The following is a 26,099-nucleotide window of genomic DNA, read 5'->3' as shown; positions in this document are numbered from 1 at the left end:
AGGTCTTCTATTCCCCCCTGTAACTTTACCGTATTATTTCTCACCTCTTTCTCGATACGCTTTTCGCCTCGCTTTACCTCCTCGCGTAGCCCCGAGACCTCCTCACTCACCCCTCGTCGTATTTCCTCCATCTGGTTCCCCATCTGTTCGATTTCCCGGGCGGATTGTTCCCCTATTTCCCGCAATTTGTCCTCCATCCTATTTTCTAACCCCATTAACCCATTTTTCACCCCCTCTAACTGATTCTCCTGGGCAGCCATTCTGTTTTCCACCCCCGTTAACCCATTTTTCACCCCTTCTATCCCATTGTCTAACCCCTCAAATTTCTTGTCTAACTCCTTAAAATTATTGTCTAACTTCCCAAATTTCTTGTCTAATCCCTCAAAATTATTGTCTAACTTCCCAAATTTCTTGTCTAATCCCTCAAAATTATTGTCTAACTTCCCAAATTTCTTGTCTAATCCCTCACCGGTACCCCTCGCTTCGTCCCTCATTACCCCCATTTGGTTTCCCATTACCCCCATTTGGCCCTCTAATCGCTCACCCTGAACATCCATCCGGTTCCCCATTACCCCCATTTGCCCCATAATGGCCCCCATCATTCTGCTTTCCATTCGTTCCATAATGTCGTTTTCTTTCTGCATTTCCACCATGAATTGGGCCATGAAGGCTTGCATTTGGGCCACCGTTGGTAGTACCAAGGGTGCGGCCGCAGCTGCCCCAACCTCGTGCGCAAGAGCGCCATTTTGTGCGTCTGAAACCTCCGCAACCACATTGCCATTTTTCTCCTCCTCCCTTTCCTCCACATACATTTCCCCGAGGTCCTGGGTCGATTCCACCCTGTCTATCTCTCCCACCGACATCCGATCGCCTTGATTGTCCATGGCGCGATCTCAAAATTCGGGTTTTGCTTTATAAAACAAAATAAATTTCGGCAGCTCGTAATTTTGACCAAAAATTTTTTTTTCTAGATGTTTTTAAAAATTTGGTTCGGGACCCGAATTCCACTCCCAACACCAATTGTTACGGTACTAACACAATTGGTGTCCAAAATTTGGGCTAAATAAATTTAGTCCCAGGTTCGAATCCCACCTCCTGACTACCAATTGTTACAGACGCGGCTTTTAGATGTTATATGGACCGAGCGGTGGTGTATTTAACCGCGTCCGAACAGTTACTCCCCGATTAAAACCCGATTTCACCCGACGTTGACCAGATCGCCCCACGGATATTCAACCGGGAAATCTCTAAAGCGATCGCAAGAGAATGAAAAAGAAGAAGAAGAATACGGAGGAAGAACAGATTTATTATACACACACAAGCAATATTTTAGAGCGACCAATATTATTTACAGCAATAGATGGAAAAGAGCAGTCACACAGTGCATTGTTAACTTATTCTATTTCATTTACTTAATCCCCAAGACAAACGAGTAGGACAGGACGTTCACACTCACACGGTGGATATTGCAGGAAGGAATAGCTGAGGTGGACGCGTGGAGGAAGGCAAGGTCGGAGGCCGCAGCACCCCTCGCGGTTTTGGCGGGAAAACCTCCGTCGCGTATCCGCGGCCGTCACGCGCTGGCTCGGCACACCTGCTCCTCTTCCTGGGGTGGAGCCGTCTCCCTCCGTTCAGCGCGTCTCTCCAACGACAGGGGGGTATTGCAGGCAGGCAGGCAGGTAGGTAGGTAGGGCTTGCGGTGGATTGCGCTCCTCTTCCAGGTCATCCCCCAGCGTATCTCTCAAGGCCTCTCTCCAGTCATCTCTCATCTGGACTCAACTGGTAAAGCAGTCCCCTGCAGTCGCTTTTATCACCTCCAGCGAAATCAAGCCGCCGACTCCGAGGGCCCGCCTACCGGGTCACTCACCGCGGTGTTGATTGGCTGTTAGGGCTGGTTCACTCCTTCCCTCTTACGACGAGGTGGAGACACGCCTTTCTTCCCCAACCTTACCTCGTGGCCAATGGTGGTTTGAAGAAAACCAGCCAAAATGCGGAAGGCAATTGGAAGGGAGGTTTTGGGGAAATTGGAAGGGCCTACGCTTATTTTGTTTGATACAATGCAAAGTCAATCTAGTGGAAAACACATACTTAGCCTACATGGAATAAGGAAATACACTATTTAAAAGATATATCGTGACCTGCGTGTATGTTCTATGAAATTAATTAGGAGGACGGCTGCGACCATTATTTACATTACCAGGATGTTACCATACCAAAACCATACTCTTCACATCCGTTACCCTTCCTCCAAAATTGTTACACTCCTCAAAATCCGTTACACTTCTCAAAACCCGTTACACTTCTCAAAACCCGTTACACTTCTCAAAATCGTTACAATATATATATATATATATATATATATATATATATATATATATATATATATATATATATAGATATATATAGATATATATATATATATATATATATATATATATATATATATATATATATATATATATATATATATATATATAATATATTTTAAGAAACAGGAAGTAAATTCCTGCGTGGGGCTAGTGTGAAAAAATTCTGACTCATCCTGGGACTGACTCAATGTATATATTATATATATAATAATAATAATGCATTTTTTTTATATAGCGCTTTTCAGGAAGCCCAAAGACGCTTGAATATATATATATACATATATATATATATATACAGTATATATTTTATTATATTTATATATATATTTATATATATATATGTATATATATATATATATATATATCTATATATATATATATATATACAGTATATATATATATATATATATATATATATATATATATATATATATATATATATATATATATACATATATATATATGTATATATATATATATTTTTTTTTTTTTTTTTTTTTTTTTTTTTTTTCTTCTTTACAAAGTAGAATCTCAGCTATCTGCACCTATTCTTGGGGGACACCTGTCTGGCTGAGTCAGCTCTTTCTTGCCAAAATGACAAGGTAGCTTCAATTCAACTGAAAAAGATACAAGTTCACAAAAACACAAAAAATTACTTATAAACAACGGAATGTGCAATTACTGAAGTCTCATTGGTGCTTTGCAAAAGGTTAATGTGCACCACACTTATCATCCCCCATTCTTACCCACACTTTTTTACCCCCATTACCTAGCCGAGCCCTCTCACTTGCGTGTCCCTTGCTCCTCTAACTCCTCTTTTCCCATTCCTTCATTCCCTTGCTTATTGTGTCCGACTGTCGCCACTCCTGCTCACATCCTCTGTCCTGCTCAGTCAGTTCGCTGCTGAACTGGGGCCGTGATCTAGCCGAGGATTTACTGTAACATTGTATTTTTAACTTAGTCAACAGGACTTAGTGTAGACAAAGTTATTTTAAGTTGAACCCTGACCTCATTGTATCTAGGCAAACATTGGCACCGATTTCTAAATGGTTTCAGAATTTCTTTTCGAACACTCCAATATTACTCCTCCTCATTCTTCAAAGAACTGATTTCAATTGAAGATACATAAGGGGGATTGAAATAAAAGCCCGAGCAATGCATGACGGGTAGAAATAGCAGTTCCACCTGCTCTAAACAAAGCACATCAACCACTCAAAAATCACACTTTAGCATAAAGTTTCCTACACAAATTGTAATAAATTAACTTTCAGATATACAATATATATTTATCATCAGGAGCACAGGTAACCTTCTATACATCCCTTCGTGAAATCCATTCTTCGGACGCGTATTACGTCCCACGGGTATTTGTGATGTGCCACCTTTGCCCCCAATTTTCCTGGCTAGTAGTCGCGTCGGCATTGCCTTGACACCCTCGACGCACAGAAAACTTGGAAAAAGCTCAGGACACCAAAGGCAAGGGGTGGGACTCGGTTACCTTCAGGTAACTATAGGGGCCTCAATCAAATGGAAAAATTCTCAAAAGCAGTAGGTACTCTCACTTACAGGTAGGAAGATGCATTGATGTTGCTGTTGCTCCGTTTCCAGGTGTCTCCTGCTTTCACCCACGTGTCACCGGGAGAGCGCCAATCCTGCCCGAGGAAAGGCATCTTTATTACGTCTTCTCGGAGGTCCGCTGCACAACACAGGCGGATGTAACCTGTCGTCGCTCGATTCTGCCCGATTTGGCCTCGGCAGGTTCTTTTTGTACACTCGCTGGTGTTTGTTGTGGGAAGGCACTGCATTCCAGGCATACGTCACAGCATGTCAGGATTGTTTTCATTGCGATTCTCCACCTCCTCTAAACCCGCTTTTCCCCTCTCCCTGCCCCCAGCTCCACTTTTAGTTCCTCGCCTCCCAGATATTTGTTACCCAAAGCCCTTTCCAATGACAAACTCCATCTTTAAACTCTACTTCAACTCTTCAAACTATAACCGGGACAAAGTTACACCGTCTCTGGATTCTTCGATATTTATTCCAACTTGTATCTACTTGTATCCATAGTTACGTCATCCTGAGTGCTAATAATGCCGATACATCTGTTCCAACCCGGAATTACTGGAATTTTTGCACTTTAAGAGTGCACAAAACCACATTCCAGTGACCTTGTTATATTTAGAACCAGCTACGGTTTTTCAGGAGTTACTTGACTTCGTGTTCTTATAGTTGCCTTGAGCTGCGAATGCTTGCAAATGAGGCCTCATGGAGTCATGGTTCTGGCCTGGCAATCCGAGGAGCTTGTAGAAAGTCCAAGATAACAGGCTCCGGCCAGAGATACGAACAAAGCTGCTGTTCGGTGTGTTCTGATCCGAAGGATTTATTACAGGCCTCAATTGCTCGTGTAAAAAACGATTTCACGCCTCTTTGAACAAACATTGGGGAAGAACCACGTGATTCATTCTTACACTTACACCCAACCAATCGAGCACTATATGATCCATAGCAGAAGCTTTACAGTGCACGGAAGTAGAAAGGTCGTCCGGTCCATTGTGCGACGGTGATCCTAGAAAGAACTAGAACGGCACTCGATAGAGAGCATACCTCCACCTGGTTGGCCATATCACTCAATGGTGAAGAATCACTTTAAAAATTCTACTACCTGGATCTGGATCTTCACCAAAATCGAATCGAATCGTCCTTGTCAGACACCCAACCTGTCCACCAAGTTTTGTCCAAATCCATCCATAACATTTTGAGATGTCCTATTATGCATCGTTTTTGGCCCAATCTCCCAATGGTGAAGAATCACTTATTAAATAATTCTCATATTCGAATCCATATTCAGATCTTCACCAAAATCGAATTTATTTGTCCTTGTCAGACACCCAATCTCTCCACCATGTTTTGTCCAAATCCATCCATAACATTTTGAGATGTCCTATTATGCATCGTTTTTGGCCCTATCTCCCAATGGTGAAGAATCACTTAAAAAATTAAATAAGTCTCATATTCGAATCCATATTCAGATCTTCACCAAAATCGAATTTATTTGTCCTTGTCAGACACCCAATCTCTCCACCAAGTTTCGTCCAAATCCATCCATAACTTTTTGAGATATCCCGCAATGTATCGTTTTTGGCCCTATCTCCCAATGGTGAAGAATCACTTAAAAATTTAAATAATCATCATATCCGAATCCATATTCAGATCTTCAGCAAAATTGAACCGATTTGTGCTTGTCAGACACACAACCTGTCCACCAAGGTTCATCCAAATCCGTCCACAACTTTTTGAGATATCCTGTTATGCATCCATTTTGGCCATATCTCCCAATTGTGAAAAATAACTTTAAAAATTCTAGTAGCCGGATCCGAATCTTTACCAAAATCTAATCATTTCGTCGCTGTAACATACGCTATGTAACACTGGTGTAACATCTCTGCCAAAAATCATCCGAATCCGTCCACAACTTTTTGAGATATTCTGTTCACAAACAAACAAACACACAAACAGGGGTGAAAACATAACCTCGTCCACCTTCGCCAGCAGAGGTAAAGAGATGTGGAAAAGTCCAGTTAGTCGCATTAGGAATTCTGTCACATCCTCTGTTCCAGTCATTCATATCCATGGAGTCAATCCCATACTCATTCAAGACTCCCACCCAACATACCATCTTTCATTTGGCAGATTATCACAGCATCCTCGCCCCATGGGTACCTGAACAATCATTCAATGAAACATAAAATAGATCCATTTTGTGCCTAAATATTCACCTTGCCTCCGGGTTTAACATACAATCTTTCATTATTTATTACCTGCACCTGCACTACCCGATTTGGTAAAACATTCTACAAACCAGGTATACAGTGTAAATAATTATTTACCACCACCAAAATACCATCTTACTATAATTCACCAAATGTCCGTCCGTCCGTTCGTTCCCAGGTACCGCAAAAACGGCTCAACCGATCGCAACGAAATTTTGGGTGGGTAATCGTGGGACCCCCTGGAGTAAAATAGGCCATATTGTTTTTCCAATTTCAGCTTTGGTCTCCAGCATTCTCAGGTTTGGTCTCTCGCCTAACGTTAGTTTCCCACACCTCTGGATACGCTTCGTTTTCTTTCGACCTTTCTGGTTGTGACGTGAAACGCAATCGGTGGATAACTCATGGCACCCAGGAACATATCGTGCTTGCCGACTCCGTTCACATCACTTCGGGGTACACGTGACATTTTACCTCTGGGTACACTGACACCATATCGTAAGCCTTATTCATATCATATCATATTTCATTATAATAGAGCAAACGTATGTGGTTATGTAGTTATGTCGTTATGTATGTTTGTTTATATGCGACGCAAACGTCTTCTTCTTCTTCTTCAATAAAAATTAACACCCTCTTAATTAACCCTATTAATTATGTTTAGACTGCTGAGAAGTGAGACCCCTCAGACCTTTGATGACCGTTTAATTACCCCAAGACCCTTAAGACCACCAAGACCCCTGAAGACCCAAAATACCCTTAAAGACCCTCAAGACCCCGAAGACCCAAAACACCCCAAAGACCCAAAATACTCTTGAAGGCCCAGACTCTCAAAAAGACCCTCAAAACCCAAATGGCCCCGAAGACCTAAAATACCTAAAAGACCCTGAAGACCCAAAACACTCCAAAGACCCAAAACACCCTGAAGACCCAAAACACCCTGAAGACTACAAAGACCCTTAAAGACTCTGAAGACCCAAAACACCCCGAAGACCCAAAAGACCCGGAAGACCCAAAATACCCAAAGACCCAAAACACCCCAAAGACTCAAAAGACCCCAAACACCCAAAACACCCCAAAGACTACAAAGACCCTTAAAGACCCTGAAGACCCAAAACACCCCGAAGACCCAAAAGACCTGGAAGACCCAAAATACCCGAAGACCCAAAAGACTCCAAAGACCCAAAATACCCTGAAGACTACAAAGACCCTTAAAGACCCAGAAGACCCAAAACACCCCAAAAGACCCGGAAGACCCAAAAGACCTTGAAGACCCAAAAGACCCCGAAGACCCAAAACACCCTGCAGACTCAAAACACTCAGAAGACCACAAAGACACTTAAAGACCGTGAAGACCCAAAATACCCTGAAGACCCCAAAGACCCCAAAGACCCTGTAGACACAAAAAACCCCAAAGACCCAAAATACCCTTGAAGGCCCTGAGGCTCAAAAGGATCCTGAAGACCCAAATGTCCCTGAAGACCCAAAAGACCCTGAAGACCCAAAAGACCCTGAAGACCCAAAACACCCCAAAGACCCAAAACACCCCGAAGACCCAAACCACCCCAAAGACCCATAAAACCCTGAAGACCCCAAAGACCATTAAATACCCTTTAGACCCCAAATACTCTTAAATACCCTGAAGAACCAAAATACCCCAAAGATTCTTAAAGACCCCGAGGAAACAAAAGACCCTTAAGACCCAAAAGCTCCTGAAGAGACCGTAGACCCAAAAGACCCCGAAGACCCAAAACACCCCAAAGACCCAAAATACCCCTAAAGGCCCAGAGGATCCAAAACACTCTGAAGACCCAAAAGACCCAAAAGACACCGAAATGGTCAAAGATGCCTATCCCTCTGAAACGACGTGTGGTGAGGTTGGCGGAGAGCGCCGAGTCACACTAATAGTTACTAATGGGCGTAGTGTATACTATCCTACAAAATTCAATATGATGATGAACCGAACTTCTCAAATACCTACATTACCTTTCAAACACTACGTAATGTTATCATAACAAATACTTTATTATCTACCTATTATGTACATTCAGTAGTTGAAAACAAGGGGGAAGAAACTGAGAAAAATGTAAAAAGTAGACACGGAAGGTGAAGAGAAGCAAAACAAAATGGAGGTGTTAAAAATTCTGCGTTTTTTTGCAAAACTCAGTAGGAATGAAGAATGAAGGTCACAATGTAAAAGTGGTAGATCTTGCTGACCTCACGTGGAAAAATAACCAAGTGAACCCTGACACCATGTACGAGGAGAGTTTCAGACGAGAAAATGTTTCCTCCAAATGAAACAATCTCATGTTGACTGGAATCAAGGTGCCACCACCATAACGCGTCCCACCATACATCCACTGCATGTCCAACCACCCCCAACACGTGTCCCACCTCATGTTTAACCACTCCCACCACATGTTCTGTGTCTGTATATGTATGTGTCTGCGTCTGTCTGTGTCTGTCTGTCTCTGTCCTTCTTCATATAAATCTCTTGCTGGCAATGCCCAGTTGTTGCTCCAATACTTTTTCTGCCATGATCTTTCCTGGGAAAACCACATTTCCAAACTGGCCTCCAAAGCCAGTCACCGACTGGGCATCCTACGTCGTGCGAGGTCCTTTCTGGGCACACCTGAGCTCCTCACCACATACAAAGCTTTCATCCGCAGCTCAATGGAATGCTGCTCTCCCCTCTGGGCCGGTGCTCCTGCCTCACACCTAGCCCGGCTTCACACTGTTGAAACCAAATCTTTCAGAATCATTGGAATCTCTCGCGATGAGGCTGATTGTGAGGGCCTCTCACTCACTCTCCGCAGGCAGGTTGATGGTCTTTCTGTCTTCTACCTACTCCTCTCCGGCCTAGCTACCCCTATTCTGTCTATTCTCTGTCCCCCAAATATTCCTACAGGTCGCACAAGATCTGCCAGCAACCTTCTTCTGGTGAAATTGCCAAAATCAAGAGTCTCTGCTCACCTTCACTCCTTCAATCCTCTTTTCTCCCGCCTCTGGAATAAACTCCCACCCTCTCTTCAATCCCACTCCTCCCTCCAGGTCTTTAAAACAGCTGTTCACCACCATCACCCATCCAAAAACTTGACCTTTTCTACCCCCGTTATAACACCCCAAATCCACCTCTTTCATTCTCCAACTTCTTTCCTGAAATTCCTAGTAGTGTCCATTTGCTTTTTCTATGCTCCCGCTCCCTTTATTGTATGTTTTATGTGTCCGTGCATGTTTTCGTGTTTAATGTGTTTACTCTTACATGAGCCTTGACTCTGTAAACAAAAAAAATAAAAAAATACTCCACCACCACTTCAAGCTTGTTCTTCCCTGAGCCTCACTCTTGTATGAAATAAAAACATGGTAATGAGGAGGGTATGGGGGAGTGTGGGGTGTACACCCCTTCATCCCATCCCCATTCTTGAATCCATTCATTGTACAAGTATCCCATTAGTTACATTTATGGGAAGTTATCAATTGGAAATACGTTTGCAGTGGATGGAACCTTGTAGTTGTGGGAGACGAGGAATACAAGAAGTAAAAACGTAAACAACGTGTAATGAAGGCCTCACCATAAATACTTACAAAACGTGATGTACATAAAACCTGATTCCAGGCTCCATGTTCAGGGCAGCTTGTCTTGTGATGTTTGCTTCATTCTTTGAATTTGTGCCTCCCAAAAATAGCTGACGAGCACAGCCAAAGTACGAGGATTGGTGTATTGCCCCCACATGCCGAGCCGTGCCAAACAACACGTGCAAAGCTCAACAATACATGAATCATATATGTGCATGCAATGTTTTCCATTAACTAGAGCTTCCAGGGAAGCAGAACTCAACTGAACTGACTGGACAACTTTGAAGTAGGTCAGTTGTCTGTACTAGATTTGACTTAAATGAAAAGCCAACAACCTTGTGTAATAATTTTAGCTCGAGAGCCAGCGCTTTCACTGTGCTCTTGCTGATTTGTCAATCCAGAGCCAATATCATGCACTCTCAACCCACTCATTCCGTGCGCAGCAGCAGCACGTCTCTGACTAGCACTCTTCTTCTTCACCTTCGGCATCCTGAAATTAAAAAGATTTTTGTCAATTTCTATATATACATTTCACTTCCGTAAATGTTGTGTTCACTTCTTCCTCAGTTTCAGCATCCTAAATTCTTGTGCTTTTCTTAAGAGCTGAAAAAAATATGCCGGCCTATGGCGGCCATTTTGTAACAGATCGGGTTGACATGCGATAGCAACCTACCTTGTGTGGTAAGAGTCTCACACACTAAGTTTGATCAAAATCCATAAATATTTGTGGACGTTAAAGTCTTAACGTCGTTTCGGAGCTGAAAACAATACGCCGGCCTATGGCGGCCATTTTGTGACAGATCGGGTTGACATGCGATAGCAACCTACCTTGTGTGGTAAGAGTCTCACACACCAAGTTTGATCAAAATCCATAAATATTTGTGGACGTTAAAGTCTTAACGTCGTTTCGGAGCTGAAAACAATATGGCGGCCTATGGCGGCCATTTTGTGACAGATCGGGTTGACATGCGATAGCAACCTACCTTGTGTCATAAGAGTCTCACACACCAAATTTGATCAAAATCCATAAATATTTGTGGACGTTAAAGTCTTAACGCCGTTTCGGAGCTGAAAACAATATGGCGGCCTATGGCGGCCATTTTGTGACAGATCGGGTTGACATGCGATAGCAACCTACCTTGTTTGGTAAGAGTCTCACACACCAAGTTTGATCAAAATCCATAAATATTTGTGGACGTTAAAGTCTTAACGTCGTTTCGGAGCTGAAAACAATATGGCGGCCTATGGCGGCCATTTTGTGACGGATCGGGTTGGAATGCAATAGAAACCTACCTTGTGTGGTAAAGGTTAAACATTATAAGTTTGATCAAAATCTGTTAATATTTGTGGACGCTAGAGTGTTAACGTCGTTTTCATGACCAAAAACAAAATGGTCGCCTAAGTCCGCCATTTTTCAACGGATCGGGCTGAAATGTAATACCAACCTGGTCCTTGGGGTAAGGATACTGCATGTCAAGTTTGATCAGAATCGGTTCATATTTGTGGACGCTGGAGTGTTAACGTCGAAAAGTTAACGGACGACAGACGACAGACGACGATGACCACGATGACGATAGACGACGGACGCCGGAGGGTTCAGTATGTGATGAACTCAACTGGACGGAAGTCCAGTTGAGTTAATAAACTGAACGTTGAAAGTTATGAAATGACATTGATGTCCAAGATATTGAAATCCCTGACCTCCCTGCTGTCTCGAGAACTGTGTATACATGTTGTTAAATATTCATACATGACATGAGGTTTGGGTGGTGGGATTCATATTGAAAGAGGTTAATAATAAAGGCCGAACAAACCAAGAAAGAAATCCACTAAGTTCAAAGAAACTGATTTTGTAACAAGCAGGACATTGCAGACCTAGAATCAGGCGATATGTTGCATTGGTAACCCAGGCACCTGGGCCTGAGGAATTCTATGAGTTACCATCAAATGGCACTGGAAGACGAAGTCTGCTCTGTCCTGTTTCTTACAAACCCGGTGGAGTTATACTTGGCTTTTTTTTGAAGACCCTTTAAGACTATTTAGAATCTGTTTGACATTTACAACCTTTAGACCCCCTCTATACATTTAGACCTCTTGACACCTCAAAGACCCCTCAAGACCCTTAATATTCCCAAGACCCTTATGACCCCTAAGAACCATGAAGACCTCCAAGACCCTTACACCCCCTCAGACCCTAATGACCCCCAAGATCCTGAAGACCCCCAAGTGCCCTTTTGCCTTTAAGACCCTTTCGACATTTTAGACCCCTTTCCCCTCTATATATTTTAGACCATTTGGACCCCATGAACCTTTTGACCTTTGCACCCCTTATGTCCCTTGATTCCCTTTGGACGTGTTAGACAGCTTGGACCCTTAACCATTGAAACCTTTAGACCACTGAGAACTTTTTAGACCCTTTTTACATGCTGAAGAGATTGGACCCTTTCCATCCATTAGACCCAAACTACTACTGGAACGTGCCCTTCAATCCGTTAGACCATCTATAACCCTTTCGTGAGGGTGGTGTTCTTTGGGTGATGTGCTGTGAGGGGTTTGCGCCAAACATAACAATTTACATTTAGGCCAAAAAGTTCCATGTTGCTTTTGTCAGACCACAAAACTTTTTGCCGCAAGCCGTCAGAATCTCCGGAGTGGTTTTATGCATACCTCAAACGGGACTCAAGGTAGGCTTTTTTGAGTAATGGCTTCCTTCTTGCCACCCTACTTACAGGTCAGACTTGTGAATGCTTGGGATATTGTTGTCACACGCACACAGTAGTCTTTGCCATAAAGGCCTGTAGCTCTTTCAAAGTTGCCATTGGCCTCTTGGTGGCCTCTCTGATCAGTCTCCTCATTTCCTGCTCATCCAATTTGGAGGGACAACCTGATATTTGATCTCATGTTGACGAGTAGTGTGGACGATTACCGTATTATAAACTTAGTTGTTTGTTGCAGGTATCGTTCTTCAAAATGTGCCCAGGGTTTCTGGACCAGTGTGTGTGTGTGTGTGTGTGTGTGTGTGTGTGTGTGTGTGTGTGTGTGTGTGTGTGTGTGTGTGTGTGTGTGTGTGTGTGTGTGTATGTGTGTGTATATATATACATACAGTGCATTCAGACCCCTTCACTTTTTTCACATTTTGTTATGTTGCAGCCTTATGCTGAAATCGTTTAAATTCATTTTTTTTCCCTCATCAATCTACACTCAATACCCCATAATGACAAAGAGAAACAGGATTTTAGAAAGTTTTGCAAATTTATTAAAATTCAAAAACTGAAATATCACATTTCCATAAGTAAGGTTCATCTCTCTCCAGACATGGCACCTCAGCAAAGGACTTCTGCGACTCATTGGGACTGACACAATCTGTCAATTTCCCGACCCGGATCTCAGTCAATGGAGTATCTTCTCTTCTGGACTTGGTTATGACAAACTTCCCTGCAAATGTCTGCTGCTCTTTTTCTGCTCCAACCGGTTTTTCTGATCATGTGCTTGTTAAAGTGGACATCTCTCTGGCCATTCTCAGAGAGCCTCCTCAGCGCCGACGAGTCTGGCATTTCACGCAGGCCGACTGGCACGGTCTGCAAGCAGCCATCAATCGTCTGGACTGGTCTCCCATCTCTATCGCCCCCGACATCAATTCTTCCTGGGAATTCTTCCAAAGCAAACTGCTCTCTCTCATGCACAGATTTATCCCATCTCGTCTTCAGTTGTCTTACCCTTCCTCCCGTCCATGGTACACTGAATCTTGTGGTGAGGCAGTTGCCCTGAAACAACTTGCCTTTGCGTCTTGGAAGGCAAATCCAACTGAAGGCAATCTCAGTTCCTTCCACCAAGCTCGAAACAAGTGTGTGTCTACCCTCAGGAGTGCCAGGAAGCACTATCTCTCCACACTCAAGATTGAACTCTCAAACCTGTCTCCTTCCTCCAAATCCTGGTGGCGTCTGGTCAAATCCGTTTCTGGTGTTTGTTCCCCCTCCATCCCCTCCCTTACCTCAAATGGCTACACATCTGACACCGCACGTGACAAAGCCGAATGCCTCAACTCTGTGTTTGCCTCAAAATCTTGTGTCCCAAACCCATCTCTCTCTGTTCCCACCTTTCCCAGTCGAACCCAACTGCTCCTGGACTCTGTGTCCTTCTCACCTGACAAGGTGAAGTTTTTATCAAACCTCGACTCTGATTCTGCAACTGGACCAGACGGCATCAGCCCACGGGTCCTAAAATCCTGCTCTGCCACTCTATCTCACCCTCTCTCTGTTCTTTTCACCCTCTCTTTTGCTCAAGGTCATCTGCCAGCATCTTGGAAATCAGCAAACATTACCGCTTTACACAAAAAAGGTGCAAAAACAGATCCTTGCAACAACAGACCAATCAGCCTGCTTCCAATATTATCAGCAAAGTCATGGAATCCATCATTGCTTTGGATATCAAATCCTTCCTCTTCTCCAATGGCTTGATCTCTGCTCATCAATTTGGATTCAGACCAGGTCATTCTACTCTAGACATGTTGCTTCTGCTGTCTCAACAATGGATGTCCTCAATGTCCTCAATGCCAAACAGGAAATCAGAGCTGTCTCACTTGACATATCACGTGCCTTCGATACGGTCTGGCACCCAGCTCTGCTCACCAAACTCTCCTCCTATGGTATCCATGGAAATCTCCAATCATGGCTTGCGGACTTCCTCTCTGGTCGTAGGCAACGTGTGGCCCTGAATGGATTTCTCTCATCTCCCCTCCTGTTCTGGCTGGAGTTCCCCAAGGTAGTGTTCTGGGCCCTGAGCTATTTCTGGTCTTCATCAATGATCTCTCCGACTCTCTGGAAAATCCTCTATCTCTTTGCTGATGACTCCACTCTCTGCCGCTCCACTCCTCATCCCTCAGATCGGCAGTCTGCAGCCTCCTCACTCTCTGCAGACCTGGACAAAATCACAGACTGGTCAAACAAGTGGAACATGTCTTTCAATCCTGACAAATCTCACACTCTTACAATGTCTCTCCGAAAGGACCGACTGGAAAACCCTCCCATCTACTTTCTCAACAATCCTCTCCAAGAAGTTCTGTCACTCAAGCTTTTGGGTCTCACCATCTGCCATGATCTTTCTTGGGAAAACCACATTTCCAAGCTGGCCTCCAAAGCCAGTCGCCGACTGGGCATCCTCCGTCGTGCAAAGTCCTTCCTTGGCACACCTGAGCTCCTCACCACATACAAGGCTTTCATCCACAGCTCAATGGAATACTGTTCCCCCATCTGGGCTGGTGCTCCTGCCTCACACCGCGCTCGGCTTCACGCTGTTGAGGCCAAAGCTTTCAGAATCATTGGAATCTCCTGCGATGAAGTTAACTCCGAGGGCCTTTCACTCACTCACCGCAGGCAGGTTGGTGGTCTTTCTGTCTTCTACCGACTCCTCTCCGGCCTTGCTCCCCCAGCTCTCTCTGTGCTCTGTCCCCCCAATATTCCTTCAGGTCGCACAAGATCTGCCTGCAACCCTCTTATGGTTAAACTGCCAAAATCTAGGCTCTCTGCTCACCTTCACTCTTTCATTCCTCTTTTCTCCCGCCTCTGGAACAAACTCCCCCACTCCCTTCAATCCCACTCCTCCCTCCAGGTCTTTAAAACAGCTGTTCACCACCATCTCTTATCTTCCCCCATCCAAAACCTTGATCTTTTCTACCCCCGCTAATTCACCCCAGAGTCCTTGCAGTGTTCATATGTTTTATACCTCTCCAACCTCCCCCCAAGTCCTCCCGATGTCCCTGCTCTCAAATGTTGTGTTTGTGTCCTTCCCCCTCTCTCCCCATCTTGTCTGCCGCTCCCCTTGTTTTTTGTGTTTTGTGTGTCTCGGTTTGACTTTTTGTGTGATTAATGTTAGCTCTTTCACGAGCCTCGATCTTGTATACAAAAAAAGAAAAAAGAAAAAAGAAAAAAAAGTATTCAGACCCTTTGCTATGACACTTGAAAATTAGCTCAGGTGCCTCCCATTTCTCTTGATCATCTTTGAGATGTTTCTACACCTAGATTGGAGCCCACCTGTGGTAAATTCAATTGATTGGACATGATTTGGAAAGGCACACACCTGTCTCTCGAAAGTCTCACAGCTGACAATGCATATCAGAGCAAAAAGCAAGCCATGAGTTCGAAGGAACTGCCTGCAGAGCTCAGAGACAGGATTGTGTCGAGGCACAGATCTGGGGAAGCCGACAAAAAAATCTCTGCTGCATTGAAGGTTCCCAAGAGCACAGTGGCCTCCATAATTCTTAAATGGAAGAAGTTTGGAACAATCAGAACTCTTCCTAGAGCTGGCCTCCCGGCCAAACTAAGCAATCGTGGGAGAAGAGCCTTGGTAAGAGAGGTGACCAAGAACCCGATGGTCACTCTGGCTGAACTCCAGAGATCCTGTGTGGAGAAGGGAGAAACTTCCAGAAGGACAACCATCACTGCAACACTCCACCGATCTGGGCTTTATGGCAGAGTGGCCAGACGGAAGCCAAACAGTGCAATCTTGGTTTCATCAGACCACAGAATCTTGTTTCTCACAGTCTGAGAGTCCTTTAGGTGCTTTTTTGCGAACTCCAAGCGGGCTTTCATGTGTTCTTCACTGAGGAGAGGCTTCCGTCTGGCCACTCTGCCATAAAGCCCAGATCGGTGTAGTGTTGCAGTGATGGTTGTCCTTCTGGAAGTTTCTCCCATCTCCACACAGGATTTCTGGAGCTCAGCCAGATTGACCATCGGGTTCAGCCAGAGTGGCAAAAGGTATTACAATTTTCTTCTTTACCTGGGCAACACTGAGGTTAAAGCACTCTTTGTACAGGTAAATTTGTCCTCCTTCCCTACCCACTCCCCAAAAATGGAGGGACGTGTCAAAGCTCACCCCCCTCCCCCCCCCCCCCCAAGGATGTGTATGCAGCATATCTCTCCCTCTGCCCCCTCCTTTCATCCGCCTCCCCTACCTCTTCTACCAGCAAGAGACGTGACGACCAATTGGTCCTTGAGCAAAATGACAGGTAGGCTCTTCTTGTTTAAAATAAGTATAAATGTGTGCTCAGTTCCTTTTTATTTATACATGTTGGGTTCTGACTTCTGATTTACAGTATATATTCAGTCAGAGCACAAAATATATTTGGCCGACCTCCCTCACCATCCCCCCAGCACCATGCACCACAACCCCCTCCACCATCCACCACATCCCCCTCCACAATTCCCCCATCCCTCCACAACCTCCGATCCACCATCATCTCCACTAACCTACACTCTCCATTCCTCCCCCCTTCCCTCACTCCCAGAGAAAGCAGGCATGGTCAAAGATGCCTATGCCTCTGCAGCGACATGCAGTGAGGTGTGCATAGCGCACCGATCCACGCTAGTGTAATTAATAAACATACGTTCTGTGCGGAATATTAATAAACGTTCTGTGCAGACAAACAAACAGACAAACGGACCCAATTGCAATATAGTGGGGCGGCTTAGCCCAAATATTCAAAAGAATTGTGCATTTTGTGATACAAGCACCAAATTTGGCACAAATGTACATTAATATGTTGCGAACATTTTCAGATATTGGGCCACTTGAAATTCTCTCTTTATGTCCGCCATATTGGATTTCAAAATGGCCGCCACTTGAAATCTACATTTCCTATTATCTCTGGACGTAATGCAGCTATTGACTTGATTCTGGTATCTAAATGTATGTTTTTGGGGGCAAGGAATCCAATGGTACCATTGTCCTGCACGCATCTTGCAATATATGTACCTGCCTGTCCATGAGGGTGAAGTAATTGAAAATCAATCCTGAAAACACACTTTGACCCATCATTGGAGATTTATCACACAACTAGCAGGAGTACCCGGCGTTGCCGGGAGGATGGGGTGAGTGAAAGGGGGAGGGGACGGAGAGGTGAGGGGAGAGGGAGACTTCAAACAGCAGACTGATGAAGAATACCAATGGCTAGGCAATGCAAAGCGAGTCCTGGAAGACAACACTGGTACAGTGGACAATGACAACACATCTTGGGCTGCATTTCATGCCAGCCGACAGCCACCAGATGCTCGAGTCATCTGCCCCACGTCGCTGCTTCCACTCTTCCTGGAGAGTGCCCACACAGTGGCCATGATCCGGCACTCAATGGACGTCGTGAAGAATGCTGTGGAACACCTGAATCCTGGACAGACACCAGTGGTCACCGTTGATCAGCCACTGTTTGCTTTGGCCAAGCAGATACAGTGGAAGTGGCCAGAGAGCTATGGTGAAGACCAGATAGTGGTGATGTTTGGTGGCCTCCACATAGAGATGGCGGCACTGAGGACACTGGGGGACTGGCTGAAAGGGAGTGGTTGGGTGCAAGCACTTGTGCAAGCCGAGATTGCGACAGCAGGGACAGCAGACTCATTCCTGCGAGCATCCCATGTCTTGCGCACAAGAAGAGCACATCAAGTGACTGCAGCAGCACTGTACATCCTGCAACACCGTGCCTACAACCACTACTGTCTGGGAGAAACCAGGGATGCAGAGGACCTTCCGGAGTTTGAAGACTGGTGTTGCCAGAGAGGAGAAGACATCCCCCAGTTTCACTACTGGGCAACCGTGCTGGAACTAGAACTGTTGGTTCTAGTGTATGTGCGTTCTCTCAGGCAGGGATCGTTAATGATGTACCTCGATGCTCTGACAGAGATGGTCCCCTGGTTCCATGCACTGGATCACACCCACTATGCTAGGTGGATACCAGTGCACCTGAAGGACATGGCCGAACTCACCATCAAACACCCAGATGTAGCCAGGAAATTCAGGGAAAGCCACTTCACCGTTCAGAAAACACAGAGGGTGTTCTCTTCAATCCCGATTGACCAGGCACATGAGCAGAATAATGCCTGCATCAAAGGAGACGGTGGAGCAGTTGGGCTCACTGACAACCCTAGTGCCCTACGTCGCTGGATGGTTGCGGGACCAGAAGTTGCCAGGGTGATCGAAGAATTCCAGGATGGGAACCAACACTGGAGACGGCAAACAGCAGACACACGTCATCATGATCAGACGCCAAGTGTACAGGCCTCATTTGTGAAAGATGTTCGCTCTCTCGTCGGTGTCATAGAGGAGATGGGCAACCCATTCGAGGAGGAGAGTCAGGATGTAGTCAAACTGGACACAAAGGAGATCGCAGATCCTGCTGCTGTGGAGACCGTGATGAATGCCAAGAGGATTGGCCAAGAGCAGTTCGAGGCTTTCACCAGAGAGTGTCTGTTGGACAGAACAAAGGCAGTGGACGCACCCATTCCTCGTAACAAGCTGAAGGTGTTCAGCACTTCCACTCCAAGAAGCCAGAGCAAAGGTCAGCAACAGCTCGCCTCCATCAAGAATGACCGTGAACTCTTCGCACGCCTGTACATTGGCTGCCAGACGAGGGATGGAAACCTTGAGGAGTTCTTTTGTCACGAGAATCAGGCATGTCCTCCTGCATTGTCTGATGGTGGAAGCCTCTGCACTGGTACCAAGAGTGATCTCCTCACATGCTTGGAAGAAGTCTCCGACGCAAAGACAGAGACTCCTGTCACGACCTGTATTGTGCTTGATGGAGCAGCCATCGTCCAGATGCTGAAGCCGGTTGCATCAAAGACCTTTGAAGAGTATGCACAACAGATCTTCATCCCATATATGTCCACGAAGCTGCAAACAGTGTCACGCCTGGATCTGGTCTGGGATACTTACCTTGCTGATTCACTGAAAGGTAGTACACGTGCAAAGCGGGGACAAGGTGTGCGGAGACGTGTGGTGGCTGCCGCAGCCATACCAGGAAACTGGCAGAACTTCCTACGAGTGGACAGCAACAAGACCGAGCTGTTCAGGTTCCTCTCAGCAGCTCTCATGGAATGGTTTGACCAGGAGGACAAGCAACTCGTCATTACTGATGGAGAGGCAGTGCTCAGCAAGCCACTACTGCCAGATCTGACCTCACTCGCCCCATGTAACCATGAAGAGGCTGACAGTCGGATGTTGCTGCATGCATCTCACGCAGTCCAGCATGGACACCATGCAATACTCATCCGGACTGTAGACACCGATGTTGTGGTGCTGGCAGTGTCCCTGGCACAGGAGTTGCAACCAGAAGACAAACTGTGGCTGGCATTCGGAACAGGCCAGAGTTTCCGATACCTAGCAGCACACGAAATAGCAGCTGGATTGGGATGAGAGAAGGCTCGTGCACTGCCAATGTTCCACGCTCTAACTGGATGCGACACTGTGTCTAGTTTTCATAGACATGTCAAGAACACTGCGTGGGCAGTCTGGACGGTACTGCCAGAACTCACTGAGGCGCTGCTGCTGCTGTCCTCTGCACCTCGTGACATACCAGACGATGCAATGCGCATCATCGAGAGGTTCGTGATCCTGTTGTATGATCGAACCAGCAAATGCACAGACATTGACAAGGCCAGGAGGAAACTCTTCGCAAGGAAGAACAATGTGCAGCTCATCCCTCCAACGAAGGCAGCTCTGGAGGAACATGTCAAGAGGGCAGTGTATCAAGGTGGACATGTGTGGGGTCAGATACTGCTGCCAGCACCAGAGCTCCCTCCACCAACCAACTGGGGTTGGTCAAGGACTGGAGAAGGACAGTACACACCTTACTGGACCAGGCTAACTGAGGCAGCTCACAGCTGCATTGAGCTGGTTTCTTGCAAGTGCAAGAAAGGGTGTGTGAGGCACTGCAAGTGCAAAAAGGCTGCCCTTCAGTGCACAGCCCTCTGTGTGTGTGAAGGGGACTGCACATGACGATGAGTCAACAACATACATGTACTTGTGGCAATGCTGAACTTGTTAACATGACACTGTTTATGTACACGTATCTTCAGTACCGGTATATACCTAGCCTCAGATACCAGTACACCTAGCCTCAAATACTAGACCATGTAGCATGTCAGTATTATACCTAAGACATTTACAGAACTAAGACATTCTTTTCAAAGTATTGTGTTGAATCCAATATTTGCCTAGATAATTTCCAAATAAAATTATATAACAGACTGTGATAGATAATATTAAGTTGAAATTGGTACCATTGGATTCCTTGCCCCCAAAAACATACATTTAGATACCAGAATCAAGTCAATAGTCATAGTCAATAGTCAATCACATCAATCAAGTCAATCTTGACCTACAAAGCCCTCCATAACCTGGCCCCATCCTACCTGGCTGACCTCCTCTCCAGACACACTCCCACCCGCAACCTCCGCTCTGCTGGTACCAACCTCCTGACCCCCCCCCCCCCCCCCCATCCGGACCAAATTTAGATCCTGGGGGGACAGGGCCTTCTCTATCGCTGCTCCCACCCTCTGGAACTCGCTACCTCACACCATCAGAGACTCCTCCTCACTCACCACATTCAAAACATCACTCAAGACCCACCTGTTCAACACTGCATTCAACATTTAACCCACAGCATCTAACCCCTGACTATCTCCTCTCCTTCTCCCTCCTTTGTGCTTTGAATATTTCCCTATTGATTCTTCTTTTTTTTTGCAATTGTCTTTATGTTTTGCTATGCATTATGTTTTGCACTCTGTCAAAGCGTCTTTGGGCTTCCTGAAAAGCGCTATATAAAATAAATGCATTATTATTATTATTATTAATAGCTGCATTACGTCCAGAGATAATAGCAAATGTAGATTTCAAGTGGCGGCCATTTTGAAATCCAATATGGCGGACATAAAGAGAGAATTTCAAGTGGCCCAATATCTGAAAATGTTCGCAACATATTAATGTACATTTGTGCCAAATTTGGTGCTTGTATCACAAAATGCACAACAGGTTTGCTATGCTGCTACACTAATACACGCTCCTCTCACTAGGGTAATAATAATATGTTGTTTCAATAATAGATCGACAAACACTTTCCATTACCATTGACAATTTTTTAATACATGGTCTAGGCTCATGGAAGAGCTAGGATACAGAACATCAGAACACAACATAACAAATGAACATCATAAGGAGACGGGGGAAATGCCAATAGCAGGGTGGGGGGAAGCCGAAGAGGGTAGACGGAGATGGACAAACAAGGGATGCAGGTAACGGTGAGGGGTAGCCAAGATGGATACATAAGCAAAATTTTGAGAAAGGTGGGGGTTGTTTAACAGGTGTAGAAAAAAAAACATGGCTTTAGATGGTGGATGACTTGAGATGGTGGTGAACAGCTGTCTAGAAGACCTGAAGGGAAGAATCAGATTGAAGAATGGGTGGAAGGCAGTTCCACAGGCAGGAAAAGAGAGGAATAAATGAGTGTAGGTGAGCAGTGGTTCTGGATTTAGGGACTTTCACAATAAGGGGGTTGATGGTGGACCGTGTGTCCTGCAAATACAGGGGGAGTCAAAAGTTGCGCCCGATTTCTGTTTATATATATATATATATATATTTCTGTCAGTTGATTGTTTGTTTGCCATTTGTATTACAGTGTAAAAGAAGGTAGAAATAAATGAATGACATGTTTATCTAACCATTTATTCGGGGGAAAATTATTACGGAACTCAAAGAAAAAGGGTCCAATTATCCCTAATGGAGATATGGCTGCCCAAACTGTCACGCCAGGTAAATTTACCTCCTTCTCAACTGTCACTCTTGGGTTCTCTGCAGCCCAGTAGACACAATTGTGTCTGTTAATTGTGCCGTTAAGCTTAAAACATGCCTCATCTGACCACCAGATGTTGTCTAGCATTGTGTCCTCTTCGTCAAGTTTAGCTAAGAACTCTTCGCAAAATTGAAGACGGCGGTCGTCATCTCCATCATGAAGGGCATGCAGTAAGCGTGGAATGTAAGGTTTCCATTTTTTCTGGTGAAGGATATGGATAACACTTGATTGGCTCACTTCCAACTCTGCAGATAAACGGCGAGTTGACTTTTGCGGACTTTGTTCCAGTCTCCTGATGGCTTCTTCAGCCTTAGCTACATTCGTTGCCGTTTTCGGATGACCGGACTTCTTTGCATTTGCTACCGACCTTGTTGCTTCAAATTCTCGACAATCAATCGTATGTTTCTTCCCTGGGGTGGGTTAATATCGAATTCCTGTGCCAAACGGCGTGCCGCCATCGTTGGTTGTTCATTACATTTGTAGTAATGTTTCACGGCCGCAATGCGTTGATTCATTGAAAGGTAATTCATGGTTCAATTTGGTGCAAATTCAGGAACTTTCCAAACTCGCAGCAATAACCTGCAAAACAAAAATAAATAAATTAAGAAAAATAATAATCTGCAAGACAATTATTAACAACATGACATCCCAGAAAGAATCTGACAGCCGAAAAAACAGAAATCGGGTGCGGGCGCTACTTTTGATTCACCCTGCAAGACCAGAAATGAGGCGGATGAAGACAGAGAGACCACCAACCTGTCGAAGATGATGAAGTGATAGGCCCATAGACTCAGGCTCATTCCAGTGATCTTGAAAGCCTTGGTTTTTATGGCGTCAAGCCGAGCAAGATGTGAGGCAGGAGAGCCAGCCCAGAGGGGAGAGCAGTACTCCATCAAGATGTGGAAGAAAGCCTTGAGGTGGATAGAAGTTCAGGTGTGCCAAGGAAGGTGTGCATTCTGAATATATGTTCATAACGACCCTGCTGCTACATGATGAGCCTTTGTTTACCTTTGTTTTCTCCAGTGAGGGAGTAAAACGCAGTGAAATTGAGTCTCAGACACTGCTGGAAAGAAGGAAGAATAATATCAGAAATTAAGTGAAGATGTAAATATTATCTAATTGATCATTGTTTAATATCTTGATATTGAAAACCTTAAAATGAACATTAAACATCGAATCAGTCAATCTCGTCCTACTCTCGCTCTAATACATCTTTTGGGTTCAAACGTTTAAAGGTTTGTCGGTGCAATCCGATGCAGGTTGAATTTACGATGTTTTGCCTGGAATCCCTCCAGGAAATCCACGTGAAGAAACCAAACACTCTGGAATCATGTGACGAAGAACACTTTTACCTACAAGGATCATATTCCTGGCATTGAGGCTTCGGGTTATATTGCCTTCTTGAATTTTTATCTGAAATATTCCAAATAGAAAAATCAAAAATAACAGTTAAAAAGTGGTGGTGGCAACAATTGTTGTTTCGTTTGGCTTTGCTCGATACAAATGGAGACACTTAAACATCTCCTCCATAAGATGGCATGTTCCATGGTGCAGCACCACCTGTTGCATCCCTGTTTAAATACCTTAAAGCGCGGTGTTACGCGCGCTGCTTGTGAGCAAGGAGGAAGCGGACAAGCGGTAACATATAAACGTCTTTATTGTAAGAGCGCACTGTAACACTGAAATGCTCCGGGCTGGTCGCCCGGTGTATATCATGAGGCCACGCCTACCCCTCGGGCGTGGCCACCGCCCACTTGGTGCGTGGAATGATGTCACCACGCCAGTGGGCTTTTGTGTCCGCCACACGCGCCCCCCCAGAATTCCCGCGCACCTGGAGGGCCAGTTTGCGGGGCAGACGAATGACCCGGCCGAAGCGCCCCCTGGCGATCGGCGGCATCCGGGGTGCAGGGGTGCCAGGTGGGATGCCCCTGGCTGCCCCTGGGATGGGTGCAGGACCGGGGGGCGGCGGGGCGGCGGGGCTGGGCGGTGCCGGGGGTCCGCCCGCAGGAGGGCGGCCCCGACGTGGGGGTTGGGCCACTGGCGGTGGATGGTCCACATCGAGGTGGGCCGGCTTGAGGCGGTCTACCGAAACGCGGTCAGGAGTACCGCCGATGTCCAGGGTGAAGTGCTTCGCCCCGGTCTCCAGCACGCGGAAAGGCCCGTCGTACGGGGGCCGCAGTGGTGTCCGATGGGCATCGTGGCGGACGAAGACGTACTCCGCCGTGCGAAGCTCCGGGGCGACGTGCGTCGGTGGGTGCCCGTGGCATGCCGTTGGCACCGGGGCGAACCTCTGGGCGGTCTCTTGCAGAGCGGAGCGCTGCTGTGCCGCGGACCATGGTGCCGTGGAGTCGGGGAGGAACTCGCCCGGCACCCGCAGCGGTTGCCCGAAGACCAACTCCGCCGCGGATGCGCGCAGGTCCTCCTTGGGCGCCGTCCGGAGGCCCAGCAGGACCCAGGGGAGCCTGTCGACCCAGCCGCCGTCGCGGAGGGTGGCCCGGAGCGCGGCCTTCAATGAGCGGTGAAATCGCTCACACAGGCCGTTAGCCTGGGGGTGGTAGGCCGTGGTTCGGTGCAGCCGGACCCAGAGCCCTTGCGCAACCGCCCCCCAGAGCTCCGAGGTGAACTGGGGGCCGCGGTCGGATGAGATGTCTGAGGGGGCGCCGAACCGGGCGACCCAGGTGGCGATGAAAGCCTGCGCGACATCGGCCGCCGTTGTCGACGCCAAGGGCACGGCCTCCGGCCACCGGGTGGTGCGGTCCACCATGGTGAGGACGTAGGTGAAACCCCGCGAGGGGGGCAGAGGTCCCACCAGGTCCACGTGGACGTGGTCAAACCGGCGTTCCGGCACCGTGAACGGGGCCAACGGGGCCTGGGTGTGCCGGTGCACCTTGGCGCGCTGGCACGCGAGACACGTCCTGGCCCAGCCGCGGACGGCCTTCCGGAGGCCATGCCAGACGAACTTGTCGGCGATCAGCCTTTGGGAGGCCCTCGCGCCCGGGTGGGACAAGCCGTGGATGGCGTCAAACACCTGGCGCTGCCAGCCCGCGGGCACGATGGGGCGAGGACGCCCGAGGGAGACGTCGCACAAGAGGGCCGCGCCCGCGCCGTCGAACGGCACCTCGGTGACGCGGAGGCCCGTGACGGCGGTCCGCAAGGCCTGGACGTCGGGGTCAGCGGCCTGGTCCGCTGCCATCCGGGCATAGTCGATGCCGAGGTGGACTGCGTGGGCGACGGCCCGGGAAAGGCAATCCGCCACCGGGTTGTCCTTCCCCGCGACGTGCTGGATGTCCGTCGTGTACTCAGACACGGCCGAGAGGTGACGCTGCTGCCGGGCCGACCACGGCTCGGTGACCTTGCCCATAGCGAAGATCAGCGGCTTGTGGTCGACGAAGGCAGTGAACGCCCGGCCCTCGAGCAGATGGCGGAAGTGCCTGACCGCCAAGTGAAGTCCGAGCAACTCGCGGTCGAAGGTACTGTAACGGCGTTCGGGCGGGCGAAGCTGCCGGCTAAAGAACGCCAGCGGTTGCCAAGCTCCACGCACCCATTGCTCGTGCACCGCGCCCACCGCGTAGTCCGAGGCATCGGTGGTGAGGGCGATCGGTGCATCGGGCACCGGGTGCGCGAGCATGGTGGCGTTAGCCAAGGCGAGCTTCGCGCCCGTGAACGCCGTGTCCATCTGCTCGGTCCAGGTAACGTCGCCTTTGCCCGGCTTACCTCGGAGAGCTTCGTGAAGGGGGCGCAGGAGCTGGGCGATACGGGGCAGGAACCGATGGTAAA

General features: G+C 47.0%; 1 protein-coding gene across 8 annotated transcripts in view; it reads right to left on the bottom strand.

Annotated features, from left to right (window-relative positions):
* The window catches only part of LOC137438666 (F-box only protein 32-like), a 145,506-nt gene that overhangs the window by 91,606 nt on the left and 27,801 nt on the right, over positions 1-26,099 (bottom strand). For 6 of the 8 annotated variants that reach the window (XM_078767133.1, XM_078767134.1, XM_078767135.1 and 3 more), the window contains exon 1: positions 3,936-6,766. In XM_078767133.1, coding sequence (XP_078623259.1) covers positions 3,936-4,183 — 248 coding nt within the window. In that variant the 5' untranslated portion in view covers positions 4,184-6,766. Of the gene's footprint in view, positions 1-3,935; positions 6,767-9,718; positions 9,820-26,099 lie in introns of those variants that run through there. The other 2 variants (XM_078767137.1, XM_078767136.1) reach the window with 1 other exon arrangement.

The sequence above is a fragment of the Myxine glutinosa genome, chromosome 13 (assembly GCF_964187855.1).
Source record: "Myxine glutinosa chromosome 13, kmMyxGlut1.1, whole genome shotgun sequence".
Lineage (NCBI taxonomy): Eukaryota > Metazoa > Chordata > Myxini > Myxiniformes > Myxinidae > Myxine > Myxine glutinosa.
Note: the sequence above shows the minus strand (reverse complement) of the source record. Positions and strands in the feature narration are given on the sequence as shown.